Source organism: Quercus suber, unplaced genomic scaffold, assembly GCF_002906115.3.
Source record: "Quercus suber isolate HL8 unplaced genomic scaffold, Cork oak 2.0 scaffold_67, whole genome shotgun sequence".
In the NCBI taxonomy this organism is placed as follows: domain Eukaryota; kingdom Viridiplantae; phylum Streptophyta; class Magnoliopsida; order Fagales; family Fagaceae; genus Quercus; species Quercus suber.
The window spans coordinates 638,075-656,921 of NW_027069532.1; the positions used below are offsets into that span (position 1 = coordinate 638,075).

At 32.6% G+C, this 18,847-nt stretch overlaps 1 protein-coding gene across 7 annotated transcripts; it reads right to left on the reverse strand.

The window, feature by feature from the left end:
• Nucleotides 1-402: 402 nt before the first annotated feature.
• LOC112006530 (GTP 3',8-cyclase, mitochondrial) lies at nt 403-18,427 on the reverse strand. 7 transcript variants are annotated; one of them, XM_065772975.1, is made up of 9 exons: nt 18,312-18,427; nt 17,220-17,274; nt 13,217-13,241; nt 13,034-13,107; nt 11,718-12,338; nt 11,362-11,529; nt 11,082-11,273; nt 9,626-9,694; nt 8,085-8,447 (listed from the first exon to the last, which is right to left on the reverse strand). In XM_065772975.1, exons 4-9 carry the CDS (start codon nt 13,097-13,099, stop codon nt 8,364-8,366), a joined length of 1,200 nt encoding a protein of 399 aa, XP_065629047.1. In that variant the 5' UTR covers nt 13,100-13,107; nt 13,217-13,241; nt 17,220-17,274; nt 18,312-18,427; the 3' UTR covers nt 8,085-8,363. The 7 variants fall into 7 exon arrangements, 6 of the variants coding, with proteins under 6 accessions (XP_065629052.1, XP_065629051.1, XP_065629050.1 ...); XM_065772980.1 differs by lacking the exons at nt 17,220-17,274; nt 18,312-18,427 and adding an exon at nt 403-421 and having other exon boundaries at nt 8,358-8,447; nt 13,217-14,508; XM_065772979.1 differs by lacking the exons at nt 17,220-17,274; nt 18,312-18,427 and adding an exon at nt 5,123-5,205 and having other exon boundaries at nt 8,358-8,447; nt 13,217-14,508.
• Nucleotides 18,428-18,847: the final 420 nt, after the last annotated feature.

Here is an 18,847-nt window from a genome sequence, read left to right on the forward strand (position 1 = left end):
AATGATTGTAACCAAGAGTACAAAGGGGAAATTTAGAGATATTTTTTTTTGTAAAAATAAGAAGTATTGTGTTAATACTATCATAATCTAATCTAACACATAATCCAACATATGAAAAATGAGTAGATAAATAAATAATTTTAAACACAAAATTGAAAATTTTTTTCTTAAAAATCTCAAAGAATACACAAATGAGATAAGGAATATGAGCAATACAAAATATTCGTAAATGCTTAAAACAATTACTCAAGCATTTAAAAATATCATATAATAAAGACATAATAATTTGCTGCTAATTTGTTAAACAAAATGTTTACAAATAATGAAAGGAAACTGCACAAATACCATCTTCTTCAACTGCATTAATTGTTCTTCATTATATTGTCCAAAATATCCTGCTATTTTCTAAATAAACTAAAACCTGACAACAACACAAAATATGGACATATTATAATATGATTTTTCTCTAAATCTGGTCAACAACATTAAAACTATTTTGCGTTGTAAATAAAACGATAAAAAAATACTTGCATCAAGTAACACATATAAATTAGTCAATAATAAGACAATGGGAGTACAAACCTCATAAAAAATCCAACAAAAAATGAAAAAAAAAAAAATGGGATAGGGAGAAAGAGAAAGGGCAAGAAATAACCTTTTTGTGTGGGAAAGTATACATAAAATGGGAGAGAGTGACAAATTTATGGAAAGAAGATGAGAATAAGAAAAGTCAAAATAAAGGAAGATAAAGGGATAAAATTATATGTAAAGTTAAAATCATCTAAGAAGAATATGTATAGACAATACTTAGTTATAGCATCAAAATTAAAGTAGATGAATATGTAAAGTTAAAACCGCCTATAGTGAATTTGTAAAGCCAATGTATTTATATATTTAATATTGTCAAAAAAAAATTAAAGGTAAAAAATAAATATTTAAAACAATAATGATGTGACAATGATATGGAGGGTGAGGTGGCTTAACAGGAGAATAGAAACAATAAATATTACACTTCTACTTTTAGATATATATATATATATATTCAAGATCAATCATTTTTATATGTCATTCAATAAAAGTCAAGAAATTATGATGAATTTTAGACAATGTCATTTATTAAGACAAAGTTTTTGTCTAATTTTTAAAGTATTCAGGGCCATGTTAACAGATGCTCTTAGGGCAATCGTTAATAAACTATAATAAGAAAGTTTTGACACTACTTTCATGAGAAATATAAATAGTTGTCAACAACATTTAACGGGTGCCTATTCAGAGGGTCTAATTAACGGATACCCTTAGGGCAATTGTTAATAAACCATAATAGAAAAGTTTTGACTTCCAATAAAATACTTCTAAAAATAGCTCCTAAACCAATGCCTAAAATTTTCCATTCATAAAAGCTAATAAAGCTTGGTTTTTTTTTTTTTTTTTTTAAGAGAGTTTCAACCTATGGCGTCCACTCCTGATAATAGCTCTTTATCATCAGATCAAGCCCAGATATCTTATACAACCGTCAGAAACTTTAACAGTTGAGCTAACTAGATCACTCACATAAAGCTTGGTTAAAATATACAACAAACTCTTCTGTTTTTTCTTTTTCTTTTTTAACCATTACCTGGCTTCATACATAAGGTTGCCACCGATCTGAGAGAAATTTGGTTTTGTCCATTCACTGAATTACAAGTCTGACTCTGAACTAGCATAGACTTCGGCTTTAATTAGGCCTAGTGTCAATATCTTTATATGATTTGTCGATTTCTTGTTAACTTTGCTTGTGCGAGTGGGACTGTTTTTTGTCAAGTTGAAATATAAAATAACAAATTATTATGGTTTTAGATAAAAAAAAATCCAGCAGAGAAGTGACAAAGATTCCGGAGACAAGTCATTGCAAATTGCCATCTTAACTTGTTAACAAAGACAAATTAAGGATATTGTATAACAACTAAAGGTGGGGGGGGGGAGGTGGGGGAGCATGGCACAACAACAACCACTCACTAATTAACTATATATACACTTTTGTTTTCCATCTCCCGTGGAAAAAAAAAATATTCAGGGAAACTTTAGTAGTGCATTTGGATGTCATGCTGTGCGTATTTGGATTTGAATTTGGATAAATATCCAAATATTTTGTTGTTTTGATAGTTTAAAAAATGTCAAGAATTTAAAGGGCCCTTCTTTCAATTTCACCAAAATATACTCCTACCATAACGTAGTACAACTTGATTCAACCCCATTGTTTATTTCTTTTCTGTTTTTTTCGTTGATCGGAAGTGTACTTCAAATATAGGCACACATCCTTTTCAAAAAGATTTTTTTTTTTTAAGATAGGGAGTGAGAAGAGAGAGAGGAGGTTAAACTTTGGGTAGTGTTTTTTTACCAATATGTTTTTGTAACTCGTAAACGTGAGTTTTCAATTTTAAATCAGTGTGTGTAAAACACAAAACAAGTCTTTGCCTAAACTTTAACTCACATAGGCCTGTAAAGAATGTCATTATCACTAAACTATTACTTGAATTCCATCTATTTCACAACTTATTAAATAAAATCAGCCAGTGAGAGGATAGGCTTATTTTTCTATTTGCTATTTCATGGAACAACTACTAAACGAATTCTTTTTCTTTTTTCTTTATTTGGTTTTTTTTTTAATCATTTTTTTGGAAACTCAATGCAATAATATGTTTGAAAATTGTATGTATATCTGTCTATATATATATATATATATATATACACACACACACATATGATGGATGAGTACCGGCAGAGAGGAGCTATACCCTCTTCACTTTCGCCAGCTCCTTGTGAAAGCAGTGCACGAATTAGTTTAGATCTAAAACCATTATACATTTTGACTTTTGAGTAAATAAACAGAAAGTTGCACATTAAGATACTCAGCGACATGCTTAGCTTACTTCCTATAAGCACTACAAAACGCAGCTCCAAAGCGCGTTTTTTGTAGTGAAGGTTGGGGATATTCTTTGAATACATATAATATATAAATTATTTTATGAAAGGCAAGCCTTCTACCACACATGAAGTTGTTGCAAATAGCAAAAATAATATATAGAATGGATGACATACACACATACACTCAACTATGCAAACGTCATGGATTATATATGCAATTTGTTTGATTAATGCCAGGCCCTTTTGTCTCTTCTATATCTTCTCCAACTAAGATCCAACTAGAAATTAACTACTATATAAACAATAACTTTTTTTTTATAATAATAAACAAGAATTAAGATGAAGTATAACGCATGCATGTAAATTACTTTCATGGATTTCTTTTATAGGAAGAAAAAGCTAAGACCTAAGAGGAGTGATTACAGCCTCGATCTTGATGAAGGTAGCAATCTGAGAAAAAAAAATCACCTACCACTTTATAACATGTTTTTTTTCGAGGTTCATGTAAAACGAAGCAAAACATCCAAGTTTGATGAATAAGATTAAGAAGTGACTTGGAAATTATTTACTGCCTATCTTATATTAATGCAAGCAGCCGAGTGGGTTGGATTTATTGGAGCCTCTCTTTGTACTTTGTGTTTGGAAGTTTGGAGGGAGAGAGAGAGAGTAGAAAGTTTACTAATTCTCAAAGCAAAAAGGGGGAGAAAATGGGCTTTTGTCTTTTTCTTTTTCTTTTTAAAAAAAAAAAAAAACTATTTAAAGAAATGCTCATATTTTGAAACTTGATGTTCCAAAAAAGTCCACGTTTGCTGTAACTCAATATTCCAAAAATCTAGTTATACATTTGAAACTCAATTTTCTAAAAATTGAGTTTCAAAACAAGGGTATTTTCCTAATTAGTTTCAGAAAAAAAACATGGGCATTTCTCTAATTAATTTTAGACATTGGGTATTTTGTTGGATATTTTAAAAAGAAAGGGCAAAACCCATTTTCTCCGCAAAAAGGGATGAAGTTAGAACTCAATGGGATTGCTCCAAATTGGAGTACAATTGTATGTCAAAGCTAGCCATCTAAGTTAATTCATAAGTAAAATACTGCAAACTAATTATCTAAGGATGGGATTGGAAATCTTTTGTAGCATCAAGCATTGAGATTTACTTAGAATTCAATGCTTGGTACTATTCATATATAAACTTCTTTTTGGGGGCAAAACTTAGGTTAGTTTCTTAGGTACCAGATTCAGTTCTATTTGACAAATAAAGTTATTAATTAGAACTAGTCGCGGATCTGTGCGTTGCACATGATAATATTTTTAGGATGATCTCATTAAATTTATTTTTTGCAGTTTAGACTAATTTAATAAATAGTAATGTATTTCATAATCATATTTTCATTTATTATATGAACAATCACAAATGTAATATATATATATATATATATATATAATTTTTTTGTACCAAAATGAAAACAATACAATTTTTCTCAAGAATTCAAAAGATAGCAAAAATATTAACTTTTTAATAAAAGTTATTTATAACATTTTGTGTATCATTAAAAAGTATATAAAATTTGAATTTTTTTTTTTTTAAGTTTTAAAAAAACTTTTTCAATTCCAATTATATCTAGTTACAATCAAAAACACCAAAAAAACTTATAAAAAAAATCAACAAAAATTACAATTCAAAAAAAGAAAGGGAAAAATAAAATCACATCAAAGTCAAACTTCTTCTTCTGAATATGTAAAACATTTCAAACGTGATGTGATCAAGCCAAATAACCAATGCAAAATCAAATTCAAAATTTTTAATAAGATTTTGAAGTGACGCAATAGAAATATGTCATTATTCCCAAGAAAAAAGTGTTGGTTATAACTTTATATATAATGATTGTAACCATGAGTACAAAGGGGAAATTTAGAGAAATTTTTTTTGTAAAAATAAGAAGTATTGTGTTAATACTATCATAATCTAATCTAACACATAATCCAACATATGAAAAATGAGTAGATAAATAAATAATTTTAAACACAAAATTGAAAATTTTTTTCTTAAAAATCTCAAAGAATACACAAATGAGATAAGGAATATGAGCAATACAAAATATTCGTAAATGCTTAAAACAATTACTCAAGCATCTAAAAATATCATATAATAAAGACATAATAATTTGCTGCTAATTTGTTAAACAAAATGTTTACAAATAATGAAAGGAAACTACACAAATACCATCTTCTTCAACTGCATTAATTTTTCTTCATTGTATTGTCCAAAATATCCTACTATTTTCCAAATAAACTAAAACCTGACAACAACACAAAATATGGACATATTATAATATGATTTTTCCCTAAATCTGGTCAACAACATTAAAACTATTTTGCGTTGTAAATAAAATGATAAAAAAATACTTGCATCAAGTAACACATATAAATTAGTCAATAATAAGACAATGGGAGTACAAACCTCATAAAAAATCCAACAAAAAAAGAAAAAAAAAAAGGATAGGGAGAAAGAGAAAGGGCAAGAAATAACCTTTTTGTGTGGGAAAGTATACATAAAATGGGAGAGAGTGACAAATTTATGGAAAGAAGATGAGAATAAGAAAATTCAAAATAAAGGAAGATAAAGGGATAAAATTATATGTAAAGTTAAAATCGTCTAAGAAGAATATGTATAGACAATACTTAGTTATAACATCAAAATTAAAGTAGATGAATATGTAAAGTTAAAACCGCCTCTAATGAATTTGTAAAGCCAATGTATTTATATATTTAATATTGTTAAAAAAAAAATTAAAGGTAAAAAATAAATATTTAAAACAATAATGATGTGACAATGATATGGAGGGTGAGGTGGCTTAACAGGAGAATAGAAATAATAAATACTACACTTCGGCTTTTAGATATATATATATATATATATAGATTCAAGATCAATCATTTTTATATGTCATTCAAAAAAAGTCAAGAAATTATGATGAATTTTAGACAATGTCATTTATTAAGACAAAGTTTTTGCCTAATTTTTAAAGTATTCAGGGTCATGTTAACAGATGCCCTTAGGACAATTGTTAATAAACCATAATAAGAAAGTTTTGACACTATTTTCATGAGAAATATAAATAATTGTCAACAACATTTAACGGATGCCTATTCAGAGTGTCTAATTAACGGATACTCTTAGGGCAATTGTTAATAAACTATAATAGAAAAGTTTTGACTTCCAATAAAATACTTCTAAAAATAGCTCCTAAACCAATGCCTAAAATTTTCCATTCATAAAAGCTAATAAAGCTTGGTTTTTTTTTTTTTTTTTTGGAGAGTTTCAACCTATGGCGTCCACTCCTGATAATAGCTCTTTATCATCAGATCAAGCCCAGATATCTTATACAACCGTCAGAAACTTTAACAGTTGAGCTAACTAGATCACTCACATAAAGCTTGGTTAAAATATACAACAAACTCTTCTGTTTTTTCTTTTTCTTTTTTAACCATTACCTGGCTTCATACATAAGGTTGCCACCGATCTGAGAGAAATTTGGTTTTGTCCATTCACTGAATTACAAGTCTGACTCTGAACTAGCATAGACTTCGGCTTTAATTAGGCCTAGTGTCAATATCTTTATATGATTTGTCGATTTCTTGTTAACTTTGCTTGTGCGAGTGGGACTGTTTTTTGTCAAGTTGAAATATAAAATAACAAATTATTATGGTTTAGATATATAAAATTAAAAAAAAAAAAAAAATCCAGCAGAGAAGTGACAAAGATTCCGGAGACAAGTCATTGCAAATTGCCATCTTAACTTGTTAACAAAGACAAATTAAGGATATTGTATAACAACTAAAGGTGTGGGGGTGGAGCAATGAGCGATGACTATGAGCATTACATCAGGCACAACAACAACCACTCACTAATTAACTATATATACACTTTTGTTTTCCATCTCCCGTGGAAAAAAAAAATATTCAGGGAAACTTTAGTAGTGCATTTGGATGTCATGCTGTGCGTATTTGGATTTGAATTTGGATAAATATCCAAATATTTTGTTGTTTTGATAGTTTAAAAAATGTCAAGAATTTAAAGGGCCCTTCTTTCAATTTCACCAAAATATACTCCTACCATAACGTAGTACAACTTGATTCAACCCCATTGTTTATTTCTTTTCTGTTTTTTTCGTTGATCGGAAGTGTACTTCAAATATAGGCACACATCCTTTTCAAAAAGATTTTTTTTTTTAAGATAGGGAGTGAGAAGAGAGAGAGAGGAGGTTAAACTTTGGGTAGTGTTTATTTTACACAATATGTTTTTGTAACTCGTAAACGTGAGTTTTCAATTTTAAATCAGTGTGTGTAAAACACAAAACAAGTCTTTGCCTAAACTTTAACTCACATAGGCCTGTAAAGAATGTCATTATCACTAAACTATTACTTGAATTCCATCTATTTCACAACTTATTAAATAAAATCAGCCAGTGAGAGGATAGGCTTATTTTTCTATTTGCTATTTCATGGAACCACCACTACTACCATATTCTCAATAAAACGTACCACCACCAACCTAAAAGACGATTTGCCATTCTCAGCTCTCCACCAAAATGAACTATTACATGCCAAAATGGAATTCCAAGATTGCTGAGAAACTACTACCATATTTTTCTTTTCTTTTTTTTAATAATGCATGATTTCATTAACCGGGAAAGCCATAAACATCCTTCCTCAACTCCTCCAACATAGGAGGAAGATAGCACTTATTACAACAAACATAAAACCTATTTGCTGCAGCATATAACTGATAACATTACTACGTAAAGTGTAAGTACACAAACCAAAGGTGGCCTTCTAGTGTCTCTTACTCTTACTTGAGAAATACACACAAGTTATGACAGTCACTAAATTCAACAGTATACCACACATGGGTTGGTTAATATAAGAGGTTTTTGCAGAAGTGGTCAAAGCATCATCTTACAGCCAGCACAAGCCGGTTCAATAAATTGACATGACCAGGATAATATGAATCCTGCGTAGACGATTTTCATGTGAAAAGGACAGTCTGTTTGTCTATTTCCTTGTTACAGCAAAAGCAAGAATGAAGATGAATTTCAAAGGTGAGAACTAGCGATATTCTTTCACTGAAAATGCTAAAAATAGACCAGAACTTTAAAAATAAATGAATAGAACAAAATAAGTCAGAGTTCTTCAGTAGTAAATTATTGACTGAGTTGTAATATTGCTTGAATATACAAACTCCAGATAGTATAACCATGTGATAAAGTGTTTTCCCCCCTCTCTGTGCTGATGAGATCAACCAAATAAAAGAAAAAAAAACAGTTTTGTATGCAAGCAAGTTAATCCTATTGAAACTAAAAGGAAAGCCTCATTAAATTCTAGAATGAAAATTTTTACAAATACATGTACAAAGTAAACAAACCAAAGACGTTTTTGAAAAGGCCAATACCTAAATTTAGCCACCAATATGTATCATAGGCCTATTTACGGTCCTTGCAATGTCAAACATTCCAGCATGTGAAGCTTTCTTTCTCTTCACCTGAAGCAAAATAGGAATAATTAGAAGTAGTAGTTGCCAAAGATTGCATAAGGAAAGCTTCATATCCAAATCCAATTAAACAATTATGGTCCATTATGTTGTCATGTGCCATAATTCTAGACAGGAACATGGCTTCTGTGTTCTGGGACAGGAGCACGGCTATATATGTGCATCATTGTGAACTTTCTGGCACTCAACAAACATTTTTGTCTAAGTTTTTGGCATATGAGAGAGCCAGAAAATGTAAACATAACAGAAAACACTAACAAAAAGTATAAACTTGTAGCAGTGGAGCTAAAAAGCTATATTCACTTCACCAAAACACAAAAATAACCATACAACAATGGAGCTTAAGTTATTTTTTTTAACTTTATTGCTACAGTGCACGTTCATAGATAGATGTGCACTGTAGCTTAGAGCTAACAAAAAAAAAAAGTTTTATTCTCTGCCCAGTTGTGTGTGTGGCTATGATGGTCGTGTGTAGTGGATATATTATTTTATTGTAGTAGATATCTTATTTTATTGTAATATTTATATTATTTTATTGTGTTGAAAGTTAAAATAGATCCAATAAAATAGATAAAATAACTTTTTATGGTGCCAAATAACTAAATTTTTAGCTCCACTGCTGCGGATGCTCATAGCTTTTTAATTCTAAATACTTTTCTAGGGAACTGAAAAATCAATTGCTTCATTAAGTACCCGTTTGGGTATAGCTGAAACGCAGTGCATCTGCATTTCAGTGTTTTTTTTTTTTTTTTTTGAACTAGTGCCTCTTGCACTGTTCATGGCCCATGGGACATGAATAGTGCATTAAGGCAAAGCTACAGTGTTTTCAGCAGTGAGCAGTAACCCAAAAATTATTTTTTTATTATTTTCAGCAATAAGTTTTCAATTTTCAATTTTCAGTAAAATAAACGGTATCCAAACGCACCATAAGTCTTCGTTTGAGTATCGCACATGACTGTCTCCTCAAATGCCCATAATTTTCAAGTGGCTCTATGACAAGTCATAGGCTATACCCATTAAATCAAATGTAGCAGCAGATTCCCCAATCAATTACATCAATAACCTATAGTAAAATATCTAGTACCACTGAGAACATGAAGCTTTCATGAATTTAAAACTAATGATTTTTTCAAAGTTCTGGCATCATGAAAAGACTGTAAAATGCATACCGCTGCCCCAATTACTTCCCTCAGCGCATCATCATCAGCACCAAGCTGCAGGGGATCTCTTAAGCTAACCTGCATATAACGAAGTCTTATAAGAATAACAAGGAAGCTGCATTTCCATATTGGTATTCAAAGAAAGGGCAAATATTTCAGCTACAACTTCCATTAGGGGAAATGAAAAGGTTTGCCTAATTTTTCAAAGCTAGCACCTCATAGCTCACTCAAAACATGTTATAGCTTCAATCATCTTATTACTTTGGTACAGATAGGAAGAAGTTTGATAGGCCCAAAAAATAGCCATAACTCACCTTTTACTTTCGGAAGTGCTCAATTGGAAGTTAATACACTTAAAAATGTTTCTCCCCTAGTTTCATCTATGAATAATCAAAATATGTTTAATCATGACCAGAATAGTTTATCTGATACCTACTGTTATCAATCTGTGCAGAAAGGTATCCCAAAATCAGTTACAAAGCATTAAGCCTTCATCATGTTAACCTAAAAGGGGGTTTTTTTTCCCCCTTTTTTGACAGGTAGATACCTTTTTCCTTTTATTTTGATTGATAATTACACAGGCACCAGGTGGGTTATGACCTCGACATCTACCTTGCTCTTTTTTTCCTTTTTTTCTTTTTTGGTGACAAAGGAGAGTCACTTTAGATTAGTTGCACATTGTAGAGAATAATGGACAACAATCCTCACTATTAATCAAACTCCTATGACAACTGACCCCACCTGCTAGAACCAGTTACCAGGTAATCCAGGGGCTTTTCACCCCTGATAGGCTAAGCAATTTATCCTCATGCCCAAGAGGTGATATCTACCTTGCTCTTACAAGGGGAGGAGGTGCCATTTGGGCTAGAGCTCTTTGGCAATAGGTAGGTACGTATAAAAGTAAGGTGACTAGCAGAGTTGAGAAGTGTACTACTCTCATACACAACTAAAGAGTCATAACAATTATGCATGGTGAATTAACATCAGACATAGAGCTATATCCATCATAGCCAAATGAGCGTCAGTTTGCCCTGAAGGGATTTTTTCTTTTTCTTTTTCTTTTTTTGTGTGTGTATAAGTAAGTTTTTTGTCCCTAAGGGTAGAGAGAAAGGGAATTTCGACTAGTGACCTCTCATGAGGCGTGGTCCCCTGCTGATCCCTTGGGAGTTGGGGCTGAATCATCCATAAGTTTGGTGATTCAACAAAGATATCAAATGCAAATGACCTCAGAAAGACATGTTCCCACAGCAAGATTTTCTTTTTTAGATAAATACCATTCATGCAGCCATATGTGATTAAATCCAGGAGTTCACTGCCAACCTTTTTTATGGGGGGAAGTAAATGCAAATAGGTCCAAAGAGCATTGGCAACAGCAATATACCAATAAGAAATGCTAATACTCAAACAAAATCCATGTCATATGCCAGTAAAAATTGAGAGCATATAAAGCCAGAAGAAAATTCACCTCTGCAGGACCAAATAAGCAAACTTTGAAGTTCCCATCAGCTAAAAGTCGCAATCTATTGCATCCAGCACAAAAATGTTCAGTCATTGATGTGATAAACGAAACTGAACCACAATACCCATCTATCATGAAATTCTTTGCTGTGTCTGTCGGGTGATCCTTAAGTCTCTTTAGGCCTGTAAACTGTTTTGCCTGTCCATTAACAATGAGGAACTTATCATATGTATAAACAAACATTCACAATCATATAAGTGGGTCACTAGCCAGAGTTCTACCTTACCACTCTATCCAACATTTCTGAGTAGGGTACGAGTTTCTTGACATTCCAAACATTCCCATCAAAAGGCATGAACTCAATGAATCTAACATTAATTGGCTTTTCACGTGTTAACTCTACGAAATCACAAATCTCATCCTCATTGAACCCACGCATTACAACGCAATTTACCTGAAAATCAAAGTTTTATCATAACAAGTCTTGAACTAGAACTAAGAGTAGTGCTTTTAACATGCACCACCGCCCCCCACCCCACACGGCGGCAAAAAAAAAAAAAATCTTTTTAGTTGTTAAGAACACAAAGAAAAATAAGGAAATATATATAACTATAAGCACAAATTTGAGAGGATAAAACATGCCTTCACAGGATTGTATCCAAGGTCTACAGCAGCATTGATTGATTCCATAACCCTTTCATGTCCTTTGCGTCGGGTTATGAATTCAAACTTAGCTGGCACCAAAGTGTCTAAGCTGATATTCACGGATGTAAGCCCACACTCTTTCAGCTTTGGAAGTTTTTTTGCAAGAGTCATTCCATTGGTAGTAATGGCCAATGTCTTTAGTCCTTTCAAGTTCGACAACTGTAGACATATGTCTTCAATATCCTTCCTAATGGTTGGCTCCCCCCCAGTCAAACGAATTTTCTCCACTCCAGAGCTTACAAACAGATTTGCCAGTCGAACAATCTCATTCGGTGAGAGTAGTTGAGGGCTTGGAGTGAGCTCCACACCCTCCGCTGGCATACAATAATGACATCGCAGATTGCAACGCTCTGTCAAGGAGATCCTCAAGTAAGTGTGCAGCCTTCCAAATGAATCAATTAGCATATCGGAAACAGGACTATCTTTTGAAGTATCCTCTGACAAAGTAGCACAAGAAGTAGCATACGTCTTTGCAAAGGATCCATTCAGATAACTACGGACTAAACCTTGACTATTACTCTCTCTGGATGCATAATATGATTCAACCTCACAATTGACCTGATTATAAAGTTCCAAAATTGTTAGCCATTTTGAAAATTACCAACATCAATCACCCCTCAAGATCAAAAACCAATCAATTGAGAAAATTTAGCAGAAATAATAAACTTAAATTCATAGACAGCATGTGTGGGGGCTGAGGAACCAATCCACAAACACTTGGAAGCTATGATGTTTAAAATGTTTGGACTTGATACATAGAATTCTGAAAGTTTATGTTTGTGAACAAATTAAAAAATGGCATTCTTTTTTTTCTTTTTTTTTCTTTTTTTTTTTTTTTGTTTTAAAAAATAAAAAGAAAAAAACCTGGAAAACCCCCAGATGATTTGTTTAATATATTGAAACATGGGTCAGAGCTAAACCATCATGAATTAACCAAACAGTGTATAATAATATAAATATACATCCAATGTTCAGAAACACACAGTATAATCATCTGACAAATGTGTTGCTGAGTATTGAAAATACATGTTTTATACACGAATGTAACAGTGAAATAAAAAACATAAAATTATGGTAAATGAACAGTTTGGAGCTGGAGCACAAAAGTGTAAAGATAAAACAAAGCTGAAACTCAATAATAATAACCCAACAGAGAAAAAAAAAGCATAGCATGAATATGATTGAAAACAAAGCAAGTAGTATAACATAAGCCCCAACAAAAATAATAAAGAAAAGAAAGGATGTAGACATACCAGGAAAAAATTGGTTTTTGTGAAAGGCAAAGGGCAAGCAATGAATTTGGAGACGTAACGCCTCATCGTTGCCGCTGAATTGTACGAATAAAAATAAAAATTTGATAAAGAGTGGAAAAGAATTTTGTCGAAGGAAGGTATATCTGTGTATATGTATAAAAGGAAAGGAAACGGAAAACTGACCTCTCTTTTTGGAAGGAATCTGTGTCTGCAGAGAAAGAGCTTATGGCTTTTGAAATGTCTCAAAAGGCCAAAGAACCAAAACCAAAAAGCAACGGTGGGAGATGGACATAGAAAATAGATATATATAGTAAATAAATGTCCTATGAAGTTTGGTATTAGAGATAATTTTATACGTGTAAAAATAGGCATGCGCACGGTTGGGTTGGGAGTAAGGAGTGGAGCGGAGAGTCATTTTCGACACTGACAAGGACAATGAACAGACATGTCCAACTCATTCACCATTCATCTTCTTATTATTATAACTTCGCTGGCTGCTTACAATTTGTTCTTTCTTTTTCACCTTTTTATTTCTGATCTTTAGTCTATTGCTGTATTTTAAAGTTTACACTTAAGGGGGGTCCCCTCTCATATCGTCTTCTGCAGAGCTAAAACTTAACACAAAAGGTTGCACAAAGCACTGCACTGCAGATCCATCCTAGACTGCAGTGGACTCTTTTGACTTTTCCTTTATGCGAGACTTATTTACTTGTTGTTATTATTATTATTATTATTATTATTATTATAACGTCGCTGGCTGCTCTCAATTTGTTCTTTCTTTTTCACCTTTTGATTTCTGATCTTAATCTATTGCTGTATTACAGTTTACACTTTAGGGGGGTCTCCTCTCATATGGGCTTCTTCAGAGTTAAAATTAATACAGAGCTGATCCATCCTAGACTGCAATGGACTCTTGACTTTCATTTTTATCGAGACATGTATTGAGTAATGCTAGAATTACAATTTTTGCCACAACTTACTCACGTGGCAAGTCATGAGTAGTGAGTCCAGAACTCTACCACTCATAACTTATCACGAAGTTATGATTCTAGTATTTTCCTTAGTTGTTAACCAAGAAAGTCCGTTGTGGAATTTCCAACTTACTACCCAAAATGAAAACAAATTGCTAGAAAATACATCTGTCAAAATTCTATAGTGTCCTGATAATGAATTTTTTAAATATTTTCAAGTGAATTAGTGGCATATATTTTCTTTTTCATACTAGTTGTATTAAACAAATCTTTATTCACACCAATGGCTACTTAAATTATTTGTAATAATGTGACATGATAGGGATATTATCAACCTTTAATTCACTTAGAGCATTAACATCCGGTTTGTCTCTTACAGTCTAAAAAATTATTTTATTTATTTTATCATATTATTTCACAACTTACAAAACATCTCATTTCTTATTTTGTGATACAACTCATTACAATAACGTAAACTACCCAATGAAATAATATAAATCAACAATCTCTCTCTCTCTGAGAGAGAGAGAGAGAGAGAGAGAGAGAGAGAGAGAGAGAGAGAGAGAGTCTCTCTCTCTCTCTCTCTCTCTCTCTCTCTCCAACCTAGCAACCGGTTCCTTTCTCTTTATAGCAACTAGGGATGGTAAAAATAGCCCAACCTGACCCAATCCTAATGGGGTAGGTTTTACCCTATCAATAAAACAAATGGGGTGGGTGCGGGCATTAGCCTTACCCACCCCTACCCAACCCATATAAATATATTAATATTGTATAATTTTAAAAAACCTTAAGTACCTAGGTATATATATCATACTTTCTCTAAAATTCCAAACCCTAATCTCACTCTTCAACACATTCACAGCCACCCTGCCTCCCTCACTCTCACTCTTTTTCCATTTACACTCACTCTCAGCTGCTCCCTTCTCCTTGCCTTCTTCACTCTCATTCTCACTCTCAACCACCAAGTCTTCACCTCATCATTGACATCACACATTCTCGTCCCCCTCTGTCACCGTGTGTCACTGACTTGGGTATTTCCTTTTATCCTTTTTCTTTTCTTTTTTTATTTTTGGTTTTCATTTTCTCTCTTATTGCAAAAATAATTAGGATTTTCATTGTCACTGACTTGGGTATAAATAACAATTTTTTAAAGGGCATGGCATGGCGGGGATGGGGGCAAAGAATCCCTCCTTTTAGTTAATGGGGCGGGTATGGGTGACGAGTCGGGGAGGGGATAATGATACCCACTCCAAACCCACCCCATTGTCATTCCTAATAGCAACCTATAAACTAACAACCGAAACCAATCAAAACCACCAAAATTATCTATCAAATTGAAAACACCCAAACCGTTGAAATCAACAATCAATCAAAACCACTGAAACCATCAATAGATCCACCATTGTTACCACCAATCGAAACCATTGAAACCAACAACCCAACAATTGAAACCCACCGAAACCAGTAACCAATCCACTTGTCGCTGCCAATCGAAACCACCAAAATGATTCACCCAACAATCGATTTCCATCCTCAAAGCCAAAACCCACCAAAGTTGATCCACCATTGTCACTATCACACCCCAAACCCAAAAGGGTCCAAAGTATGAGAACTCAAAGGTACCTGTTGATTTTTCCTTTTTGACAATTCAATCCAAAATTCATTATCAAAGTACCAATATCAAGAATTATCATAAAAAATTTCATTAATGATACTTCCAAAGTAAGTTAGAACTCTATACAATAATTATAAGGACCATTGGCCACAAAAGAATGGAGGTCTGAATAAATACAATTACATATCATCAGCTTGTCCCATTAGTGGGAATAAAGTCATAACCACTATTAGATAAAAAAAGAATAAGTCAACCCTATTCTAGTGTGTTCATCTAATGATCGCCACAACAAAAATCCAGCCTCCATCTTAGTGGGTCTAACTACCGCTAGCCACAAAAACCTGTCTCAAAACGATCATTACTTACTCTGAAAGATTTGTGAAAGAATGGGATGAGACAAAGCCCAGTAAGTAGTATAATTAATGGGGGTGGTGGAAATGCAAGTTTCATTATAATGAGCATTTTACAAAACATACTATAATTTGGGAATTTCCATTTAATTTATGCAAAATCAAATTCATTAACAACCTAACAAGAATGATAGAAATAATATAGCACCAAGCTTCTCAAAATAACTATGAAACTATATTTTATTCACTGTGAGCCATAAAAATGTCCAATACCATTTCAAAACCTGAAATCTCACCCAAGGTGCCACAAAGACGGAAATGTCACCAAGATATCATACTGCCACAGACAAGTTGGAACCCAAACACACTAGCATGATATGTATCTCTTTTGGCATATGATCTATTGGTGTTGCCTAGCCTCACCCACACCCTCAATGATTTACCTATTCCCCTTATAGGCAGCAGGGAATAATGCGTCATGTAGTACCTCTTTTGCATGTGGTCTCTTGGCTCTACCTAGCCTCACCTACACACTCAAGGATTTACCTCTTCCCCCTATGAGTAGCCGGGAATGACGCGTCACACAGTACCCCTTTTGCATGTGATCTTTTGGCCCTATGGGCAGTAGGCTCACCCACACACTCAAGGATTTACCCATGTCATGCAAAGTAGGAGCCTCTAACTTGGCTTGTCGTCACGAAAATGGGGTAATCACACATCACAAAGACAAGGTAATCACACATTATAAAGACGTTGTCACAAAGACAGGGTAATCACCAACATCATAGCACAAGGGCAAACCCACATCAAAAGCTCACAAGTTAAATGTATTCAAATACATAGTTTACTTCCAAGTAGTTTCATAAGATATTTCAATAACCAAGTATCCACAATATTTTCAAAGTCCTCAAAACCATTTATTGTCAAAAATGTTTTGCATCAATTTTCCCAATTATCAAAGCATCTTTAAATTTTCCAATATACCATAAAATCCATGAATTCCATTGTCAAGAATTTAGCCAAAAGATGCTAGTCTTTTCCTTGCTAACAAATCATGCATTTCCCCATATGCAATAAGAAATATGATGCACTTTCAATGCCTCATGCGTTTTCCATAAATGATTAACAATAATAGTACAAATAGTAAATTTTAGGAAAACCATGAATAATGTTCCAAAATGGTTTTAACCATAAAACAATTGAGTGCAATAATGATTCACTTTCAAAAATCCCATTAAAAAGCCACTTACCTTGCAACCCGCAAAAAGCCTAATTCTCCAAGTTCCAAAGGAAATTAGCTAGAATCTAAACAATACCAAGCAAACCTATCACATAACAATAAGCATAAAGCTTGACATTGTGTCTAGTTATGAGTTAGAGATTGCTAAATAAGCAATTAATTAGGCAAGCCTAAGTATTTACTTTCATCAATAATATATTCCACTTTCAAAGTTTCTCAACAAATTAATTTACGACACATAGACTCAAATTTGTAGACTTAAATCATTCATAGTATTTTCCTTGACATCAAAACCTCAACACTTTATAAGTGGTTCTCACAAGATTACANTCACAATATCCTCCAAGACTAACAATTTAAATCTTTAATTAGCTCCAAATCTATATAATAATAATAATAATAATAATAATAATAATAATAATAGGTGAAGCTGAGAGAAACTCAAATTAGAATTCCAATTTTGCGCCATGTGTCCTAAATTATTTATTCTTAAAGAGTTTTATTTCTTAATTTTAAAATCAAATATGGAACTACAACATAAATATTCATTCAAATGAGTTATTAAGTACAAAAACCAAAGAGTTTAGAATAAATTAATCATAAAAAAAAAAAAAAAAAAAAAAGATGAAGAAGAAGAAAAAAAAGTGTTTCACAATAATTTAAAAAAAAAATTAAATAGACAACTTACATTTTATACCTAATAATATCCTTACAAAATTTTTAAAGAGTTAACAAAAATAAAAATGACTATCAATAGTATTTAAATTATATATATAAAATTATATTATGCATCTTATTGTATATTTTTAAGTGTATCATGCTTATACATGGGGTTACAAGCTAGTAACCAAAAAAAATTATATTCACCATTTATTTCACATTAAAAACCAAAACCCCCAAATCCTCACCACGTAGATAGCCACCATTGTAAAAACTATAAACCCACTCATCAAATAATTCCACCAACAAAAAATCCATATATTTAAACACATGAATATCACTTCTAAAGCTCATAAATCACATGGGTGTCATTATCAAAGCTTAGATAAATAAAGCCTTTAGCAAAAGCATATAAACCGGCCAAAAAGATTAGAAATTTTACCTCAAATAAAAGAGATGAAGATGCCTTAGAGATTCCTAAAGAGTTTTCGGTGATCTTGCCGTGAAAAGATGGTGGAGATGGTGGAGGATGAGCACCAGTGAGAGAGTGAGAGAGAGAGGTAGAGAGGAGTGTGTATGTGAGTGTGTTTGCAATTGTGTTTGAAAGTGAAATAAAAGAAATGAGGCACCCGGCCAAGAGGTAGAAATATTTTGCATAATGTGTGGTTGAGGGGAAAGGGGTAGGTGGGTAGCTCTCCAAAAATCTAATCCCTTTTTCTTGTTTTTGGGTATTGGGCTAGGGCGTTACAATCATCACCATTGTCTATCCCGAGAGAGAGAGAGAGAGAGAGAGAGAGTTGTTTGGTTGAGAAAATGAAACAGAGAGAATAGGCTGAAAAGAGAGAATGGGTGAGGAGTTAATAAAATAGAGGATTTTAAGTTTAGAAACCAGGAATAGTACTGTCTAAAAGTACAAATTAATGTAGCAACCCGGTTGTTGGGGTTTTTTAGTGGATTGGAGTTCTAAAATGCTAAAAT